Source organism: Phocoena phocoena, chromosome 6 (assembly GCF_963924675.1).
Source record: "Phocoena phocoena chromosome 6, mPhoPho1.1, whole genome shotgun sequence".
Taxonomy (NCBI): Eukaryota; Metazoa; Chordata; class Mammalia; order Artiodactyla; family Phocoenidae; genus Phocoena; species Phocoena phocoena.
The window spans coordinates 13,452,071-13,473,857 of record NC_089224.1 but is presented as its reverse complement, the minus strand read 5'-3'; the positions used below and the strand labels follow the sequence as shown (position 1 = coordinate 13,473,857).

The following is a 21,787-nucleotide window of genomic DNA, read 5'->3' as shown; positions in this document are numbered from 1 at the left end:
ACATTTCCTTTCTTGAATACTAGGTTTTTCTAGAGGTGTTTTTTCTTGGTTCTGTGTAGACCTACCTCGATTTCATAGCCAGACTTTCTGACAGAATCATTTTCCTCCCTCTCATATGTTCAGACAAATGAGATAATTTCACAGTTCCATTTTTTCCCCTGGATTTGTTCTTCATGGAATCCTCTGTCCTCTGGCTTCAATTTGGTCTGGATGCTCTCTGGGCCAGTTCCAGGGCTTCTTTCTGAGATCTCCATCAGCTGCATCAGGGTCAGAAAAATAGAAACTCAACAGGTATGTCAGCAGAGCTAGGGCTAATATGCATGTGTGTATAAATATAGATGAACACCTCTATGAATTTTGACCTCTCTACGCGTTTTAAAAGTCATGAGTGCATGGGGAGACCTTCAATTCCAACTCAGCCTCACAGGGTTCATTCTAGTATTTTCGCTTTCTGTACTCGTAACCCTCTTCTGTGACGGCAGCAAGCCTGGCTTCCACTACTTCTAATATGTTTGCGTGTTTGATCAATTCCCCTGCGTGTAGCCCCTCCCTCTCTTCATTACCACCTTCTCCCACGTGGACGTCTTCCTCACCTCTGATAACCCGTGGCAGTCCACCCCCGCCCCAAGTCCCATGTGGATGGCCTTCTCCTCACCCCACTCAGGCTCTAACGCCCCATGTGAGCCCCACACGCCCACATGGATGCCCACTTTGTTCTGCTTGGGTTCTGACAACCCATGCGAGCCTGGTCCCGTGTGGATCCTCCCAGCCACACCTTTGCAGATGCCTAAATTGCCCCATCCCACCTAATAGCTCAGGGCTCCCTTGTTCAGGATGGGAAGCAGAAGACCAAATAGGTCTCCTGACTGTCTCCTATTCCCTAGTGTTTTTCTTTTTTCAGTCTTCTCCTACCAAAGAAGAATACCGTCCACTCACTTGCTTACACCCAAGACCTAAGTGCCCTTGAGTATTTGCCTTTCCTCCCCCAGTTAATGGCTAGTCCCAGCTAAACCATGAGCAACTCTTATCGATTCAAAATAGGTCCTCCATCTTTTTATCGCTCCCCATTTTCGTTGTACCTGCCAGTCTCCTCACTGGTGTCCTTTCTCCACTGTGTCTCACCTCGACAATCCATTCGTATAGAGCAGCCAGCATGATCTTTTAAAAGTGTGAGGCATGATGTCATTTAGAACCTTCCAGGGGATTCCCCTTGTGCTTAGGATAAAACCCCAGTTCCTCCATGGTCCATGATACCTATGTGTGTGGTGCATGGGTAGCATCACCAGGGGGACTTTTTAGAAGCATGGGCCCCCCCCTGAGTCCAGTTAAATCAAGAGTATTGGGGATGTGGCCCAGGCATCGGTATTTTGAATCTAATAGGCAGTCAGGACCCAGGATCATGCCTCCCTCTGACCACCTTCTTGTTGTTGCTGTCTCCTCTTTTGTGAGTGGTTCCACTTAGCTTCTCACAGTGGCCTTTCCTTGGTCACCTTATGTGACATCATGCCCCATGTTTACTAATCATTTTCTGCCATGTGCTCTCCTTGAGTGCTTCTTTCTAGCACTGTCATTCTCTGAGATCATCATATATCTCTATATATATGTATTTATTTTACATTAGAGTGTAATCTTCTTGGTAACTCTTGCTCTCCACTGCATCATGGTATCTAAACTAGTGCTTGATAAATATTTGTTGAATGGTTGCATGTAGAGGGGGCAGAGAGCCGAGTAAGGGACCTGTCCTATGGGAGCCAGGAAGTGGGCAGTGGCCAGAGATGCATCTGGACAGGTGAGGTGAAATGGAGCAGGTGATGGAGTCTTGGCTGATGGAGATGATCTGAGAAACCAGATAAAGTAAGCGACTTTGACACTAGAATTAGGGACTCTCTGATATTTTTAAATTGGAGAGGACAGATTTTTATTCTGGAATGGGACAGTCCCAGGAAAACAGAAATGACTTTTCCTGAACCGAAGAGCAACCCTTAGCGTAGAATCACTTTTGATGTTCCACGTGGTTGCTGGAAGCTTACTTTTTGAGATGGTCATTTCATCTAATTATAAGTGAAACTAGTCCTCTGGACTCACCATCCCCCCACCATTTCCTTCATTTTCTCACTTAAGAAAGCATCTGAGAGTCTGACCGGTTCACACAACTCATTGATTATAGCCACTTGCTGATATGCATTCAGTAGCGTACCATATTTAGCTGTAATTATCTTGCTTTAAGTGTTGGGATTAATTGGAAAATCATGTTCTTGCTTGTATCACAGCCCTGGTTGGTAATGTGGAAATGAGCAAATCTACTCTTGGACTATTACTAATCCCTTGCATTTAAGCTATTGAGTTTATGGAGTCCTGACAGTCTATGATGAAAACTCCAGAAACAGACAATGTTCTGCTACTACCTAATGCCAAGGAACATGAACGTTCACTTCTGTAAAATTCAGCGTGGTAATTTTGAGCCTTTAGATAGGGGTTATGCACACACCACAATTCTAGAGAAGACTTAGGAGGTTAAAAAAAAAACAACAAAGGTTTCAAAAAAGACAGGTTTCGGAAGTATAATTCTGTGATGGACAGCTGTGCAAAAACATTATTGACAAAAGTACAGATAAATTCCCCTCTGAAAGTGGACCCAGTCTGTGTTGTAACATCTTGGGTTTATAGGACATAGAGAGATGAAAACTGCTTGGAAGAGACTAAAGTCTTGTTTCTCAGCTTGCCTCCCCCTCCCCAGCCCAGGATGGAGTTGAAGCCATTCATTCACGCAAAAGTCATTTTACTATTTTTTAATAGGTTTATTTTATTTTATTTTTGTCTGTGTTGGGTCTCTGTTGCTGTGCGCAGGCTTTTCTAGTTGCGGTGCGCGGGCTTCTCATTGCTGCGGCTTCTCTTGTTGCGGAGCACGGGCTCTAGGTGCGCGGGCTTCATTAGTCGCGGCTAGTGGGCTCAGTAGTTGTGGCTCGCGAGCTCTTGAATGTAGGCTCAGTACCTGTGGCCTGCGGGCTTAGCTGTTCAGCGGCATGTAGGATCTTCCCGGACCAGGGCTCGAACCCGTGTCCCTTGCATTGGCAGGCGGATTCTTAACCACTGTGCCACCAGGGAAGTCCCGCAGAAGTCATTTTCACATGTTAGCAGAACCAAGCAAGTGCGTACAGATGGTTGAAGACTCTTGAGGCCTGGGAGAATTGTTTGGTGTGGGTATAACTGGATCTCGCGTGCATTTTGGCATCTTAAGTTGGGAGCACTGTTTTCCTGTTCAGATATCTTTTTGTCAACCATGGGCCTTGATGCAAACCTATAACCAGTTCACAGCATAATACCCCATTCTAACTGGTAAAAAAATAACAAAATCCTTAACCTGTGTGAATACTGACAGTTTAAAATTTGTGAAAATATTAATAAATCCATGCTCAAAGAAGGTAAATTCAACTCTCTGCTTTAACATATCCAAAACAGATTGCGTGTCCAATGTTGGATGATTTTCTATAGAACAAATTACAGGAGAGTTCTAGAATGCTGTTAACAGCTGCCTGAAATATTTTTTTAATTTATTTTTTTATAGAAGTGTAGTTGATTTACAATGTTGTGTTAGCTTCTGGTCTACAGCAAAGTGATTCAGTTATATATGTTCTTTTTTGTATTCTTTTCCATTATAGTTTATCACAGGATACCGGATATAGTTCCCTGTGCTATACAGTAGGATCTTGTTGTTTATCCATTCTATATATAGTAGTTTGCTAATCCCAAACTCCCAATCCATCACTTCCTCCTCCCCCTCCCCCTCGGCAACCACAGGTCTGTTCTCTATGTCTGTGAGTCTGTTTCTGTTTCGTAGATAGGTTTGTGTCGTATTTTAGATTCCACATATAACTTAGTATGATCATCTTTAGGTCCATCCATGTTAATGCATTATGGCTGAGTAGTATTCCATTGTATATATGTACCACATTTTCTTTATCCATTCATTTGTTGGTGGACATTTAGGTCGTTTCCATGTCTTGGCTGTTGTAAGTGGTGCTGCTATGAACATGGGAGTGTGTGTATATTTTCCAGTTATATAATAGTTTTGTCCAGAAATATGCCTGGAGTTTTCATTACAGCCTGCGTCTGCTCACTGTGTGTGTATGGCTACTTTACACATCTGGACCACAGACAACAGGGTTTACGTAAGCAAGATGACCACACTGACGCCTCACGGGCATGGGGAATGAGGAAAATTATTACAGTGAATTACCTATAGTAGGTGTTCAATAAATATTTTGTATACAGTATCTGTTTATGGACAGATTAGATTAGTATACTCCCTTTACAAGATAGAGGGTGGGAAACACATCCATAGGAATATGTGTATTGATCGGAATTTTTAAAAGGAAGTTAAAGACTTTACTTAAAGCCTCGTTAAGCAAACACATAAAATCTTTTCATTGTAGGGGGTATTGTAGCATGGCCAAGAATTGTTTAAAATGTTGTTTCATTATTTATTTCAGTTTGTTTTTAGGTGTAAATATTTACACATATAAGGTTTGCTACTCCGATTTAAAATTGTTCCAGAATATTGGTTCTTAACCTGGGAACTTGGGGAGGAGGGAAGTGGGAGTAGGAGAGAAAGCGAATATATATAAATTATTTTAAAATATCTATTTTAATAGTATAATCTATCGTAATAGGATAAGGTGACTTTCAGAATGTATATAAATGGATGAAAGTTCATATTCATTTATACAAAAACATTCATTGAACGCTGGGAGGTATTAAAGTGTTGAGAGGTTGGGCTGCCTTCTGTCTTGTTTGTTTTTTTGTTGTTCTATCCTTTCTCCAAAGGAGTAGGGATGAGGCATGGTTCTAAGTGAATTTTCAATCCTTTAGTTATCAAGAGAATAAAGCTCTGAAGTAGATCTAGATTCCATCCCAGTATCCTAAGATGAGGACGTATATTGCTAATGTCTTTATATTGTCCCAGATAACAAAAGATTTTATGTTCTCTTCTACCCTGACAGGTTGGTACAGAGGATATACCCTCCAAAATAAATCTAAAAAGGTATGGCTTATCGTTTTAGTTTGAAATCTGTGTGCTAGTTTTGTGTGGTCATATCCGATTCCATTATCTGCTGTCTGTAGACCTAGTCTGCTTTCTCTTTGACGGCTAGTCTTTAGATTTGAAAGCAAATTCTCTGACCTTGGCCATATTTCCCACCAGCCAACTCAAGGATAAAGGCCGGAGGTGAATCTGACACCCCAGGTAGGGCCTCTGCGGACTTCTTGCTACTGGTTCCCTCAAGCTGAGCTGTAGGGTCACACAGGGACATTACTCTGTTTTGTGGGGGGACCTGGGCTTCTCCCTTTATCCTTTAGTTCCAGTGCTGAAATCTCAGAACCAGAGGGTCTCCCCATTTCCACTCGACTCTTTCCTTTATTAAAAAATGGTTAAACCAGAATAGTAGTTTTCAAACTGAAATCAGTAGAGCGGGTTATGACCAACATTTTCTTAAAAACAACACTGAAAAATAGAAAGAGAATTGAATGCGACGGTAAGTAGTGTTTCAGGAAACTTTTGTGTTAGGTATATATTTTACAGTATTTTATGTATTTTTCATTATATTTTATGATAGTGGTGCTGGGTTGCTATCTCATCATGGGCAAAGAGTTTGAAAAATACTGACCCTCGTGGGTTCCTTTTGGCAGTGCCAAAACTGCTAATCATCAGGCTACAGAAAATCTGTGAGTTAGGTTAATCCCCCCTCAGTGTATTTTAGGTCAGGTCAGCACTTTTCCTTGTGACACCACACGTTGGGACAGCATAGCCTGTCAGCACTTCCTTTTGAAAAGAACAAAGTGGATGGGGTCGTACTATTTCACAGTTAGTTCACATGCAAAATAGTGAATTGGGAGGGGTGAGAGGAACGTTTCAGAATTTATCAACAGCCAAGTAAAAAAAACAAAAACAAAAAAACCCCTCACACATCCACAGGTTTTACTCTTCAGATATGGCACAATACAGAAGTGATGCTCGCACACAGTTTCAAAAGAGCTACAGGCCCAGAAAAACACTTTCCCACAAGGTATAGGGCCATTTAAAACCAGGACTGTCCTGGACTTCCCTGGTGGTCCAATGGTTAAGGCTCTGTGCTTCCAGTGCAGCAGGCTCGGGTTCGATTTCTGGTCAGGGAACTAAGATCCCATGTGCTGCGTGGTACACCCCAAAATCCCCAAAAAACAGGACTGTCCTACTCAAGCTTTCTGTGTTGTTGACTCTCAGATAACACTCAGTATTTGCACGTGTGTGTACACACACAGTTTATTAACTGTGACAGGTTACTAATTACCAAAATAAAGGCGTATTTGCTTTTAATGCAGGTATCAACTCCCACAATTTTGATCCTTTTATCCCTCCCCAAACCCTGATGCTGAATTTTTCTACCCACAGTTAGATGCTTGTGTCCCATGTCTTCATTTTCAGCTTAATTATAATGAAAACAATGATAAATTATTTGATTAAATGAATAATCTCTTGCTGACTTTAGTTGCCCCAAGCTTTCATATAAGGACCTAAGATAGCAGACGTTCTGGCGTGAATGAGAGCATGATAGGACCAAAGCAGAAGACCTTTTCTTCTGGGATGCTTGTTAACTAGAGAACCTCGTTCACAGCCACCTCTGCTTCTTGGTTTGGGTTTAACCGTATAGTGTTTATTTTACTCATAATTATGGAGGTGGTAGTTATTTTTCAAAGCATGAATAGAGTGAACAATTTTGAAGTTCTACATTTCTTCAGGAGCAGCAATACTTATGTCGCTTAATTACCAATCCTTTAAAAAAAAAGTTAATTTTAAAACATAAACAAAAATCCACTCTCAGATAAGATCATCTGAACTTTAAGATCCAAGGGAATTTTTTAACTGGTGAATGTGAATTGTGTTGAAACAAGGCCCCAGACCACAGTTTGCCCTTTCAGAGAGTCTACAGTCTGTAAGAATCTTTTCGGAACATCTCTAAGGCATCCTGTGTTACATCAGAACCCATCTGTTGTCGGCTTTGGAAAGTGGGTGGATGGGGTTCGTCACTAAGATCTAAATGACAAGGTCTCGGTGTGTTTTAAAGTTTTTTGAAACCCTTTTAAACGTCCAATCTCACTCTTGGAAAGAATTATTTCAGTAAGAGCTTTTCTTAGTTCTTGATAGCTAAACTTTGTAGTTCAGTGAAATAATAGTACAAACAAGGGCCATGCATTTCCTTGTTGACTTATAAGTTGAAATATCTTTGTAGTAGGAAAAACAGGGAATTCCAAGTCAGCTGTCATGAATTATGCTCAACTTTGACACCCCTTCATTAGGGAATCCAGCCTAGTTGAAATGCTATTCCTAATGCTATTTCCTTGTTTGCCAGGCTTTAGGGGAAGAGCTATTTGAAAAGCCTGTTGTTTTAATGGAAATTTTTGGTGTTATTTACAAGCAGACCTAACCGGTTAGAGTGGTGATAAAACATGCTAGTGGTTTTACAAATGGAAGAAGCCAAAAGCTTTGCAGAAACTGATTATTGATCCTGGCAGGATTATGGCATTATGGATAAGGGCAATATCTGGAAAATCATTAGTTCATTTTTTTTTTCCCCCTCAAGTGGGTAGGTTGCATTGAGATAGCACAAGCAAAACTGAGAGATAGGCTGTGAATCAGAAATATATTACCTAGGTTTATTCTGGCTTTCTGTGTGTCAGAATGGTGTAGGAAAGGGCCTACAGCCTCCGATTTACCAGAGCAATTAAATGGCTGTCAGTGGACCTATGTTATCATGGAAAGATGATGCCTGCAAGTAACAGAGTGAAAACACAACAACATAGATACTGTCTTAATGTGAAAATCATGTCTGTATACCCAGTATAAATTATCTGCTTATGATCTGCTTAGACATCACAAAATAAGCCACTTGTATTATGAATGTTTCTATTTTAGATTTCTCCCAGTTATTAGGAGACCAGTCATCAGATTATAGATGTTTGAAACAGTTAATTGGTCCTTTATCTTCCTGATTTGAAAAATCTTCTGCCAGGATATTCCTTGGGACCAGCGGTGTTACATCTTATGTTAGCCTGCAAATATGGCTCCTGATAACTGCTACTTTGAGTGGTTTCGACGCTACACCTTTTTATGATTTCTGGACAACTTTTTTATTGTAGTAAAATATACTCGATAAAAAAATTTGCTACTTTAACTCTTTTAAAATGGCCAGTTCAGGGGTATTAAGTACGTTCACATTGTCTTGCAAACATACCACGATCCAACTCTAGAACTTTTTCATGATCCCAAACTGAAACTCTGTACGCACTAAACGCAAACTTACCCTTCCTCCCTCCTCCAGCCCCTGTTAACTCCCCGTTCTACTTCTGTCCCTATGAATTTGACTACTCTAGGTCCTTCATACAAGTGAGATCAGACAGTAATTGTCCTTTTGTGTCTGGCTCATTTCACTCAGCATCCTGTCCTCAAGGTGAGTGATGGGCATCCAAGCCTGGTTCTCTACAAAGATCGTCGTCAACAAAACATTTACCTCAACCTAGCGGATAGAAAAAACACCCAAGGTTTCTTAGGCATCCTTAGGACAGATCTGGAGCTTCAAAACCCCGTTAATCTGGCCCCAAAGGAATTACACACACATTGAATTTTTGTCTGTATTTAACTCTTTGACTGGTTTTCCAAAATCACTCTGAATCCTGTCCCTATAATGAAAGAGGTCGGTGTTACCTTGTCTCTACGTGTGTTCTGGGTCTTCATGAGTCACAAGATTGGAATAATGCTTTCTCACTCATATGCCCCACACCTGCCCGTTTCTGAACGCGAGGAAGGGCGGGTATGCCTGTGCTTTTTTTTTGGTTCTTCCTGCCTGGCGGGAAAGGATGGCCATTTTGCTTCTGACTCGAGCAGTGGCAGGATCCACCTTGTCATCACGAATGCTGGGAGCAGCATAGTCTCAAATTTTCTTGCTGTTTCCTGTTTTACTGGCAAAGGATTAAAAGAGAGAAAGGAGAGAATTGCTCAGATAAACATAGCACATAAAACTAGACGCAAGACCAACCGGGGTTGAAATGCACTAGTTTTCTGGCTCTGAATGGATTAAGGATCACTGGGTACGCACGCATCCCTGACCCAGCCTCCCAGGGAGTGAGCCATCCCTCTCCCATCCTGTGGTCAGTCTCCCCTGACGTTGGGTGTCCACGTGGTCGCACATCTACAGGCTCAGGGCTATGAGCAGTTGAACCAATGGGGCCTGTTGAACAGCTTCTTTTGCTTCTCCTGGTCTGGCCTGAAAAGTACCATAAAACAGGGACCAGCAGTGCTTTTCTAGATGGCAGCGTCTCTGTTTATTGATGAGCATATCATGCAGTTGAATAACAGAAGCTTTCGGCTTTTAAGAAAACTCACATCCATGGCTTCCTGTTGGTGAGATGCAGTCTTCAGTTTTGCAGTTTTTACCCACCGCTTTACAGTGTTTCTCTTAGGTCTTTCTGGGCTTAGTTTCCCCACGGGCAATGTCGCAATACTGACGACGGATTGCCTCTTCGGGACATAGAATGGAGAGCAGTTTGAGACTGGAAAGTGCTAAAAATAACCAGATAACAAGTCCTAATTGATTCCATGCATTTTGTTTAAGTGAAAGCGCTGAGGGGGATGACTCTAGAAAATCACTATAATTTTACGGCCAGTAAGTACATAGCCCTCCATCTCACTAATTATTATGAAACCCTTTAAGGGAAGCATATCATGGCATGTAGGACCTGGAGGGGTTTTAGGATCTCACTGTTAAACACTTTATCATTATGGCAGCTCTGAGCTGACCCGGGCATGTATGCCTGGTCATTTACAGAGCATTTATTTTATGCTCTCTGAACCCAAGGATTAATTTATACCTTTTCAGTGTTTCAGACTTGCTTTCATTTAGGTAGGCATGTGATGTAATTGATGTCCCGCAACCTTGACTGCAAACTGTAGCTGTTGTCCAGGCGTCCTTTCCCCTCCCCCACTCATCCTTGCTGCCGTCTGTGCTCCTTACTTTGGGCTGAGATTTTTACGGCCACATAACCCAAGTTCTTCTCTCCCGTAGGGTATTTTCCCTGAAACGTATATCCATTTGAAAGAGGCCACTGTAGAAGACCGTGGGTAAGTTCTAATGTAGGAAGACTCCTAACAGGTGAGGAAGATGTAAAGTATCCTTATAGATTTTATGCAATCAGAAAATACCATTTTGTGCATTATTGTCTCAGCTCATCAATTCCACTTCTCGGATGAAAGGGAAATGAACAAAAACTGTTTCCTGACATCTTTCCGTCTTCTGTCTTCTGTTTCGATACTTATTCCTTCCACAGAACAGTAAAGACAGATAATGAACGGAGAGGGCCTTTACTTTCCTCTTGCACTGGCTGCTCACTGATCGCGTGCACGTGTGTGTGTACACGTACATGAATATTTGGTGCTCTTTGGCCCTTAAGACCTGAGAGCCGCCTGTTTGGGAACCTTGGGGGGTGATAGGTGAGCATACAACACCCTGCACTATTCAGCTCTGAACCTTGGACGAGTCAGTGCACCTGGGGCTTTCCCCCTGCAAATCAGAGAAAAAAACCCGTCCCCACGTAGGTCATGAACTTGATATGAAATTATGAACTAACTAATGTGTGCGAATGCGCTCTGCAGAGAAAATCCACTTAGCTGGTGAGCCAGCGGGCAGGAGAGTTAAGGAGGGAATAAAGAGAGCCTAGAGCAGGAATCCCAGGGCCGTTAGAGAGTGTGGAGTGGGTCACAGAGGCACTGTGGCTAACAGCGGCAGAGAACATTCTCAGCCATAAGTTCTGCACCCTCGTTTTATAGACGAGAGATGGAGACGTACCCAAATTCACACATAATCAGGGCTGAAAAACAGTTGTCTTGCCCTCCTGGAGAATCTTCTTTCTGATTCCTAGGCAGCCTCCAGGGTCACTTACAGCCACTTTGGTGGAAGGGCAGGGTTGGGGGCATATTCCCAACCAACTAGTGTTGCCAGGTAAGATGCAAGATGCCCAGTTAAATTTGAAATTCAGATAACAAGTAATTTTTTGCATGCATGTCTCAGATATTTCCTGAGACATACTTACGCTTAAAAATTATTTTAATCTATCTGAAATCCAAACCTAACGGGGTGTCTTGTATTCTTATTTACGCCTGGCAGTCCCACCACTAATCCCCATTTGTTTGCCTGCTTTCGCTCTCTCCTCTTCTCCTTTTGCTGATCATAAAAATACCAGACGGGATTTATGTGCATGAGTGTCAGGTTCGCCTTGTTAAAAGTCTGCTGTAAGTGAGGATTTGGGTATATGTACGTTTTCTGTGCAGTGAGACAGCAGATGAGAAACAAACCTAGTACCACTGCAAAAGAGGGTCCCACCTCAGTCCCACAGCAGGTCCTGTGTGAGGCTCCAAGCCCCAGGACCCTTGTGCCATGAACACTTCTCCACCCACCCACCCTCCTTAATGCAATGGCTGCTTGGCAGAACCAGCGAAATTACTGGATTTGGGCTTCCATCCCTGGCAGTTGCTGTAGCCAGCCTGGTTGGTATTTGAAGCTCCTGTAAGGATCCAGAATGGGGAGATAGAGGCTGGGCTCTATACCCATTCATTTCGAGAATCGGGGTGTGTTAAGCTCTTTCTCTTTTCTCAGCTGCTTGATGTGGTAAAAATTCTCTACCCTAACCTTCCCTAAATGGACAAGGTTTTTTTTCGGTTGAAGCGCAACCAGCCCATTCCCATCTTTGAGTTGTGGGGATCATGACCTCCATCAAGAAAAGCCACGGTGATCCACCCAGAGTGAAGGGAGCATCTCTCTGTTCTCTTTAGGCAGCACGAGACTGTGATTCCCGGGGAGCTCCCACTGGTACAGGAGCTCACCTCGACACTGCGGGAATGGGCCGTCATCTGGCGCAAGCTCTACGTGGTGAGTTTGCCCCTGGTGCTTGGAGCCTGTGGCATTATTCCTGGGCCCTCAGCCCATCTGTTCTGCTGCAAGGGATCGGCCACTCATTAGCTCTCTGTATGGAGTGGGTGTATCTTACCTGGACAGCGCAATGGCTGATAACCAGCAGATTCCCACTTTCGCCATGTAGAGCGGTTGATGATGTGGGTGGTGGAGGAGGTGGGCATCATCATTAGGTCAGTATTTTCCCAACTCGCATGCTGATTGTAAAGTTATAAGGATAATAAGAGCTGCAAACACATCGTCCCTGCTGAGTGCCAGGGACTATTAATCCTCATAACACTCCTATAAAGTAGCTGTAATTATTACCAGTTTATCAATGGGGAAATTGAGGGACCTGCTCTTAGCCTCTGTGTGTATCCCAGTGAATAGACATTTGTCGCTGTTTCAGTGCTCAGCCCCATGAGGGCTCCTATGAGGGTGCACTCTCTACCTTCTGTGTACCTTACTGATGCTGAAACATGAATCACATTAAACCATGCTCTGAAGAGTCTTCTTTTTGAGGCCAACTCATAGTACTGTTTCTCGCAACCATGGTTTGACCTTAGGATGCTAATAGCATATGCCAGGTCAGTGGGAAATGACACAGGAACCAGCACATGCTCTCCCTGATAAACCATAATCACAAGTTTTGTGTGTGGGTTTACAGTCAAGGCAAGGTAAATCTAGCACTTAATAATATTATCAGGCTGAGAACACCTGGGGCAGCCATCTTGCAGGAGGCCAAGAACCTTGAGTCTGGCGGCAGCAAGCCTGCACCCATGTCCACTTTAGGAAGCTCCTTTCTCAGACACTGTGAATGCATAGACACTGTTTTCTAAAGTTTCCTCTTTCCTGGAGACCTTGTGGGTAGGCATCATTAGGTCTTGCCTTCTGTAGGCATCTTCCAGGCTTCCATGGCTGACTAAGAATTCCTATGAATGTACTGATATATTCCCTGGCCCAATGTGTGAATGAGGTTAGTCAGGACTCGACTCAATGCCTGGGAGCCAGTCTCTTTCCTTATGTGACTTAGTTCGTCTAAGTTTTTTTCAGTCATATATTGATTCTACATTTTAACTCTCAAAAGCCAACCTTACTAAGTAACTGGGAACACCTCACTCTAGATCCTTGTACTAAATAAAAACAGGAATCAAAACTCATTCTAGCATAACTTCTAGCAGTTAGTATAAGGTCATTTCCCAGGGCTTTGGCTTCCCAGGGTGGAGCACAGCAATAGAAATCACCAACCCCTTCTGTGGAAAAGCACGTGATTTTTCTCCGCCTGCCCATCCTTCAAGGCCCCACTGAAGTCCTGTTTTCTTCATAATGTGTCTCCAAACACACCAATCCATAATGTTTCCTTCTGGACTATGGGAGCACTTCCTCCTGAACCAATTATCTGGCCCCTGGGGCACAGTGCCTTGTAATGCAAGTGATCTTTTGATCTCTTTATGTTTCATCGAGGAGAGAGCTAACCTGTAAATTCTTAACTCACAAGCTGGGGAGAGATGCTGTTTTAAGCCCTTTGGCCTACATCTATCTCCTTTTATTGAAAGCACTCTCTGGTTCCGGTTAATTGATTGGTTAGTGGTGGATGTAACGAGGTTGATGGATGGCTTAGTTCCTTAACGTAGTCTTTCTGGAAATTGGTCAGTGGTGAAAAACGTATTAGCTAGTAAGTACTGGGAAACGAGATTTTTATAGCTGTAACCTACAAGAGTGGAGAGCATGAATGAGCTAGAGTTTTCTTCTTGCTAAAACACAACTCTTGTGCTTAGTTCATGATCTGTGTCTAGTACATGTCCACAGATAATTGTGCCAAGTCTGCTATTGACTAGGAATGAGAAATAAGTGAGCCAGGGAGGAAGAAATATGATACCTGTATTTGTGTTTCCAAAATCTTTTAAGCTCTGGTTGAGGATTTCCTATGTGGAAGTTCCACTATTTAATAGCAGAATTGAGTTCTAAGTTAAACAAAAAAAAAAGAAAATTCCACCCTCCTCTCGGGGGCAGCACATTTCCCATCTTAATCTTGACGTCTCCTAAAATAATTATTTTGTCATTGTGAGTTATTTTTTCGATGTCTTATAGCTGCTATTGGTTGACTAGAAGGTATTCATTGTGGGGATCTTAATCAGTTGATAGGGCTGAGAATCTGCTCCTTCTTTGGATAGCATGCACACCCATTCAGAAATGATCCATTTCAAATGGAAATCTTGGCTTTCTTTTTTCTTTTTTCTGTCCCTTCCTAAAGCATTGACAGTTCACTTCAGGCAGAATTTCTGAAATGCTTTCTCAAAAATCTGTATGTCAAAGTAGCCAGCCTTGGGGCTTCCCTGGTGGTCCAGCGGGTAAGACTCCACGCTCCCAATCCAGGGGACCCAGGTTTGATCCTTGGTCGGGGAACTAGGTCCCACGTGCCGCAACTAAGAGCCTACATGCTGCAAATAAACATGCTGCAATGAAGATCCTGCGTGCTGCAACTAAGACCCGGCGCAGCCTAGATAAAAAATATTATATAAAAAAAAGTAACAAGCCTTAAATATTATGATTCACTGGGAAAAAAGTTAAGGGAACCCAGATCTGTAGGTTTCAATCACCGCCCGCCCCCCCCGCCCCGAGACATGCGTGCGTACACACACACACACTTTTTTTAAAAAAATAAATTTATTTAATTTATTTATTTTTGACTGCACTGGGTCTTTGTTGCTGCGTGCGGGCTTTCTCTAGTTGCGGCGAGAGGGGGCTGTTCTTCATTGTGGTGTGCAGGCTTCTCATTGCGGTGGCTTCTCTTGCTGTGGAGCATGGGTTCTAGGCACACGGACTTCGGTAGTTGTGGCGCATGGGCTCAGTAGTTGTGGTGAGCGGACTCAGTAGCTGTGGCTCACGGGCTGTAGAGCGCAGGCTCAGTAGTTGTGGCGCACGGGCTGAGTTGCTCTGCAAGCGGCATGCGAGATCTTCCCGGACCAGGGCTCAAACCCGTGTCCCCTGCATTGGCAGGCAGATTCTTAACCACTGCGCCACCAGGGAAGCCCCACACAAGCATTTTTATTGGTGTTTGCTTTCTGATTCTGTGTGTAAGTTCCTTCAGTCTGTGTAAAGGTGAATACAGGTTTTCCTAATCTACATCAGTACTTTTATCTCTCACGCATTTTCTCCCACAGATTATGAAACCAGGCATTGTGTTTGGTGTCTTTAAAGACATCTTAGAGCCTCCGCCTTTCTCTACAACACATTTCTTAGTTCTCTTCTCATCAGTCTCAGTTCATGAGAAATTTAGGAGGTAGGTACAGAGTCTTAAGTGAGAAGAAAATACAATCCACTAACCAGGTTAAGCCCAGCCATGTAGACATAGGTAATTATTCTAGAAGGGAAAGATATTTGTATAGCTGTGATTTATTTTTAACAGTCATACCATAACCTTGTGAAATTACCATAAATATGTTTTAAAGTGGGGATGTTGCAGCCATGCCAAGGAGAGAGGAACCCACCCATCCAGAGTAGAAAGAAGAAATGGTAATTCCCACACGTTCCTTTTTTCTCTTTGTTATATTAGTATTATTTATGATTTTATTATCTTTCCTGTATGCTTTGGAGAAGAAGCAAGCTGTAGGGGACAGACAGGGGACTAGAAATTAGGAAGCATGATTTCTCATCCAGTCCCTGCCCTAACTGGCTCTGGTTTTGGACAAAGTGCTTGAAGTCTCCAAGTGTCTGCTGGATTTTACCCATCTGTTAAAATGATGCAAAATCTGCCTTGTTTACTCCATAGTGTTGTGAGGGTATAAAAAGAAATCATCTGGGACATCCAGAAGGACCTGTGACATCTGGCTGCTAGGCTGTAGAAACTTAAAACTACAGTGTGATTAACCACGAGCCTTTAGTTTTCATCCCTATCCATGGAGCACAGTCTGCTCTTATCTTCCTAAGTATGTGAATCTGGGCTTCCAGAATCAAAGCCCAAGCTTGGTTTAATGCTTGCAACATGAGTCCTTGAACAAATAAAATTAACTAGCGTAGTGTGAAAAAAAAAAAAAAAAGAAATCATCGTGCAGGCAGACCATCAAGGACTCTGCAAACGTGAGCATGAGAGTCTTGATGTCTTAGCTGGACGTCCGTCCTCCCTCGGGGCAGCCTGGCTCGCCGTTGCTCTGGCCAGACTGGGAGACTCTGAAGCTCCCTTCCCTGTCCCCCGTTATCCAAGGTCACTTCCTTTGTCTTGTGTTGTGGTCTTAGGCGGAGCGGCCTTGAGCACTCAGTCTATGTGTTTCTCCCCGTAGATAGTGAGCCTCCTTAGCTTAGGTTCCAGGCCAAGAGACAGGGATCATTCCAGAAAGGAAAATGGAAGCACGCAGATGCTGCATGCAAATGCACCGCAGTTTCTGACGAGCTTTGCCTGCACTGCTGATCCTGCATTGGAACCTATTTACCTGGTATTTTCAGTGCTTGATCAGGAAAGGAGGGAACACTGTGAAGGAGGACGTGGTTGCCTGGTGAAATGGCAAAACTGGGGGCATTGGGGTCAGACAGGCGGCTGGTTCTTAAATTCTGACTTGCTGGAAATTCCCTGGCAGTCCAGAGGTTAGGACTCCACGCTTTTACTGCTGAGGGCCCGGGTTCAATCCCTGGCTGTGCCGTGTGGCCAGAAAAAAAAAAAAAAAAATTCTAACTTGCTCCCTTACTTGGTATGCACTTTTATATTCAGAAAAAAATAACAAACCCAGGAATAGTGCAAACAAACCCAAGCAGAAAGAACACAGATTCTGCAGGCAGGGAGTTTGGTTCAGGGTGTGCCACTAGAGGATTTTACAGCCCAACACAAGTCCTTTGACCTCCTAAGTTTTCCTTTCCTCGGCTTCAGTGGTAATTATATATTACACATGCCTTGCAGATTTGCTGTAGAATTCAATAAGATAATCTGTGTCACATTTCTGGGACAGTGCCTGCACATTGTCAAAATGTGACAGCCCCTGACTCTCCCCTTACTACATTGCTTCAGGAAAGAGCTGATTCATGTTGAAAAGTGTTAGGAGAACTAGATCCACATGGAATTTTGCCCTGAGCTAGTTTACGGGTGTGCCTGCTACCTACCCGGTGGGCTCCCTTCCAGCCCTAGAGTCACTGAGCTACGCTAGGTGGATAGTTTTAAAGTATTCCATTCATTCTTTTCTGCTGCCTCTCAGGATCCAGTGAGCTGAACTTGGCTTCTTTTCCTTCTTCCCTGCCATGTGAGTTGCCTCAGCCAGAAGGGCGGACCCCTGTGCATTGATTTCTACACGATGGTTGGATGTAATATCTAAGTTTACCCTTCCAGTGACAACCCAGTTATACTCTTTGAATACGCACAAATCTGCACCCCACTTCATACTTATCCTATTTTCTCAACTAAAACTCAGGTCTTGAAAACTGACAAGTTGGAGTATATTTGTGGGGACGTCAGGACAAGACTTTTTGGAAGAGGAGCTGTCCCAGGAATTCTGAGGTGTTTGGTCATCATAAATATACTCTCTAATGCCTCACCCTGAGATTAAGTGCAGTGCTGTTTCCCACCTTCCAGTGGGCGAAATGGTTTGGTGAGGTTTGGTCAGCCAGGCTGTTTTGTTCATACAAGTTCGGCAGACTGAACCTGATCCGATTTTCTTATGGAAAAGAGATTGCAGAAGAGCCTGGTGGTGGAAGGTGGTTAATACATCTTCTTGAATCAGGTGAACTTAATTGCTAAAATGCAGTTTGTTGAAAGGATTGATCTCTCATTGAAAATTTACCAGCAAAATAGAACCTAGGGCTGGCCTACAGTCCTGTAAAAATCTAGAGCAGAGAAAGTGCCTGTCACCAAGGTGGGGGTGGGGAGACTTGCCGGACACACCATGAATTGCCCCTTCATCCCATCTTTGCATATCCAGGCAGATTAAAGCTACTCAAGTCTAATCTTTTTGAACTGGTGGTTATTACTGGCTGCTGGAGGATATGCTCTGAAGTGTAATTAAGCTGATCTCAAGGTTGAAAACCAGGCGTCTGATCGCTTATTACTAAGGACAGAAAATTCCCATAGGAAGCTTCGTCCTGGTGCCAGGGCATTTCAGCTGTGAGTTGCAAGCCCTGCTTTGGTGCATGGCTCTCACGAGAGGCAGGAGGAGATGGGGCGATGGCCAGAACAGGGCAGAGGTGGCGCTTTGGGTGTTTTTCCAGTTTTGTTTTCCTCTGACTTTGGTGCCGGGCTTCCAGGATTTCCTGCACTACTTCCAGAGGCGAAAACTGTCTTTTACTGGAATCTTTTCTTTAAAAATCGAGCGTTTGCTAGTCAGGCCAAGCCTTTAGCTGACAGAAAAAGCACTAGGATGGATGGATGGGAAGAGAGGCAGGGCCCCTGCGGATTCATGTCCTCCCAGAGCTAAGGATCAGCGCAGCACAGGACACAGAAAGACCAAGACACCAACCATCCCGGTTCCCGGAAGGTCCAGATACTCAGAAAAGACATGAGATTCATTGCGAAGAGCTATATACGGGGGAAATTTGATATAGAGCCACCACACTGTGTGAGTACATCAGAACCGAGATGGTCCGAGTCAGATATATTTAATCAGGAAGTTGCTTGGAGGAGTAATTGAATTTAATGTCTCAGCCATAGACTTGAAGACGCTTATCCTTGGGAATGGATCTCATTGCTGGTCCCCTGATTTTACAGATGGGCATATCCCAGAGGGAATAATTTGCTCAAAGTCACTTAGCAAGTTAGTGATGGAATTAGAGATAGAGACCAAGTCCCCTGTACTTTCAGCAAGGAAGATTTACAATGGAAGAGGAGAGATTGGTGAACAGAGGAAATATTGATTCTTTTGCAGAGGGAGAGGTGGGGTGGAGGCTCAGAGAAAGAGGCTTTTGACTCTGGTCCGCATTCTTTGGGAAAGAAAGTGAAGAATAGAACCCAGGTTTTCTGACACCCAGTGGGGTGGTACCATTGTCTCAGTGGCCCTCAGAATTTCTAAATGACTCAAAGGATGGCTTCTGTATTTCTACTGCTATTGAAGATAAAGCTGTTTCTTTTCTTCTTGTCCCTTTTTTCTTCTCTTTAGAAATTCTTAAAAAAAAAAAAAAAAAAAAAAGACACCCAGAATAGAAATGTAAAAAGTGAGACCTCAGAGATCATCAGGTAGAAAAGAGGGATAAATTCTAAGCAAATGCAGGCGTATCCTTACTGTCTAGTTAGAAGAATATTTAGATTTCTCTATTTTGTGTAGCTATTCCTCAAACCGAAACCAGAGTGTTATTTTATTATTATTTTTTTTTTTTTGCGGTACACGGACCTCTCACTGTTGTGGCCTCTCCCGTGGCGGAGCACAGGCTCCGGACGCGCAGGCTCAGTGGCCATGGCTCACGGGCCCAGCCGCTCCAAGAAATGTGGGATCTTCGCGGACCGGGGCACAAACCCGCGTCCCCTGCATCGGCAGGCGGACTCTCAACCACTGCGCCACCAGGGAAGCCCCCAGTGTGTTACTTTAAGTTCAAGCAGTCACAGTTTGTTTTTCGGTTGTTCCTGTGTCCCAGGCTTATTCTGCGGAGAGGATCAAAGAAATTATTAAATACATTCCTTGCCCTCCTGAATTCTGTGACCATGGCTGCTAGTATAAAAAGACTGAGATTAGTGGAGGCTAGAGACAGGAGAAAAGGCACTCTTTAATGGGCAGGCTTGGGTGTAACAGGGAGGAAAGATGGAGACCTGAGTCCTTGGCTTCTGGTGTTGATGGGGAGAGCTTGATTTTCTCCTCACCTGTCCTCATTTGCTTCCCCAGGAACCCAGAAAGTGTCAGGGGCCAGCTACTGCATAGAACATCCACGTAGAACAGTCTTAGGAATGTGGTAACAAAATCTGTTTCCTTAAAGTAAATGGGAAAGTCGTTTCCTTTGGTGTGTTCCGGCATATCTACTCACAATTAATTTGGCAAAGTGAACCAGAAAAGAATGGCCATCTTCATCCTTCTTGGTGGCGGGGTGGGGGGGGGAACTCTTGGCCAAGCAGGCTGATATGGACAGGCAATAATTAAATTGCTTTGGGTAGTGTCTAATATAATTGAGGCCAAGGACTTGTGAATATATGCCCCAAACAAAGCGCTGTCTCATAGAGGATCCCCTGAGTCTCGGAGCCCTTTCTTTACCATATTATGAGACCTAATATCTTAATTAAAATGAGAACACATTGAAAAAAAACTAACTAGGAGTAGAAAAATAGATTGCAAGAAGAAAAAAAGATCCCTTGCTGCCTGGCAGCTTTGAAAGGCAAAGTTTTATGGGCTTAATCTCTCAGTTAGAAAGACAATGAGTTGGAAACATTTATATGGAATTGAATGAAAAACACAGGGTCGTTTTACCTTTGCTTTTTAAAAGTCTCATTTATGTTTTTCTAAAGACTGGCTGATGAGAAGAGGCAATTCAGAAAATGCTAAAAGCATAAAATGTCGGCGGTTCAGAATTTTAATCAGCTTTCGTGTTCTGTGTTTTTCAGATCAATGGTATTAGAGCGTGTTGCAATCGCAGATAAATGAGTTCTTCGTCTCTTTCTTCTGTGTTCTCATAGAACCTTGAACTTCTTGTAGGGCTCTTACCACATCTGCTAATCCCATTGATGTCTTCACTGTCCCCACTTAGGCTGAGGGCTCTTCACTCCACATTTACTGGTTGTTCACGAGTATCTTGGATATTTTCAGCCCTGATTCTAGTCGATAACATGACCCAGGCGTCTGTACCTGGGACTGCTGTACCTGATATTCCCTATCATTTTAGAAGTGTATGGTTATACAAATATATCATGACTTTTCAACCTATAAATAAAAAGAAGTGGTCTCATAGTATATAGGGGGTGATGGTATATATTTGTGTATCAAATGGAATGCACAGAACAGATTTCCTGACTGTTCTATCTAAAGTGGGCCTCCTTCCCCCAGGTACACCCTGTCATATTGCCCTATTTCCTTCTTGCACTTTTTATAATCTGAAAATTATCCTGCGTGTATATACATAAATATTATATACATATAATATATGTATGTAAATATATGATATTGATACTATTATATTACTATATAATTTTAATATATTTACATATATGTATATAAAAGTTTACTTATTTATTGCTGCATTCTCCTTCTGGAATGTGCAGGAACTTTATTTCCAGCACGTGGTAAAAGCTTATTGACTTTTTTTCCCTTTTTTTTTTAATGAATGAATCCTTTAGGTAGAACCAAGGTCATAATGGCATGGATATCAAGTATTAGACTCAATATGACTGAGGCACAAACAATTAGCTGGTCGTAAGTTAATTTTAGTTCAGTTACCAGGAAGTTCTTACTGAAGCCCAGAATTGGTTTCATTATTCCAGGTCTAACAGTTTCTGGATGGTCTAACAATTCAGTGGGGACTTTAATATTTCACATTCTCTTTTCGATTATCCCTTATCTCTGAAATTACAATTTCTTTCTCCATCCAGAATTCACTGATGCAGTACATTTTATAAATAGCACCTTACTAGCTCCTAGGGATACAAAACGGAACAAGCTCCTTGTCCTGTATGTTCTTACCATCTGAGGGGAGAGGACAGCAAGCCAAGGTGGTTCAGGTTATGAGTGCTGGCATAGGAATAAATTCCAGCAGCTGTGAGAGAGATGGCCAACCCAGAGTTAGGTTTTGAGAAGAGATTTCTGAGATTCTGGAGATGTCAGAATTAGCAGTTGGAGGAGGGTGAGGTGTGTGCGCAAGAGACGGGGAGCGTTCATGGGGGGAAGAGGAGATAAGTGGTATTCCAGGTGGAGGAGATCACT

The 21,787-nt window shown here is 43.1% G+C and overlaps 1 protein-coding gene across 1 annotated transcript in view; it reads left to right on the top strand.

Annotated features, from left to right (window-relative positions):
- DOCK5 (dedicator of cytokinesis 5) overlaps positions 1–21,787 on the top strand; it is a 154,398-nt gene that overhangs the window by 22,038 nt on the left and 110,573 nt on the right. Inside the window, exons 3-5 of the mRNA XM_065879847.1 lie at positions 5,001–5,041; positions 10,095–10,150; positions 11,858–11,954. Coding sequence (XP_065735919.1) covers positions 5,001–5,041; positions 10,095–10,150; positions 11,858–11,954 — 194 coding nt within the window. The remainder of the gene's footprint in view (positions 1–5,000; positions 5,042–10,094; positions 10,151–11,857; positions 11,955–21,787) is intronic.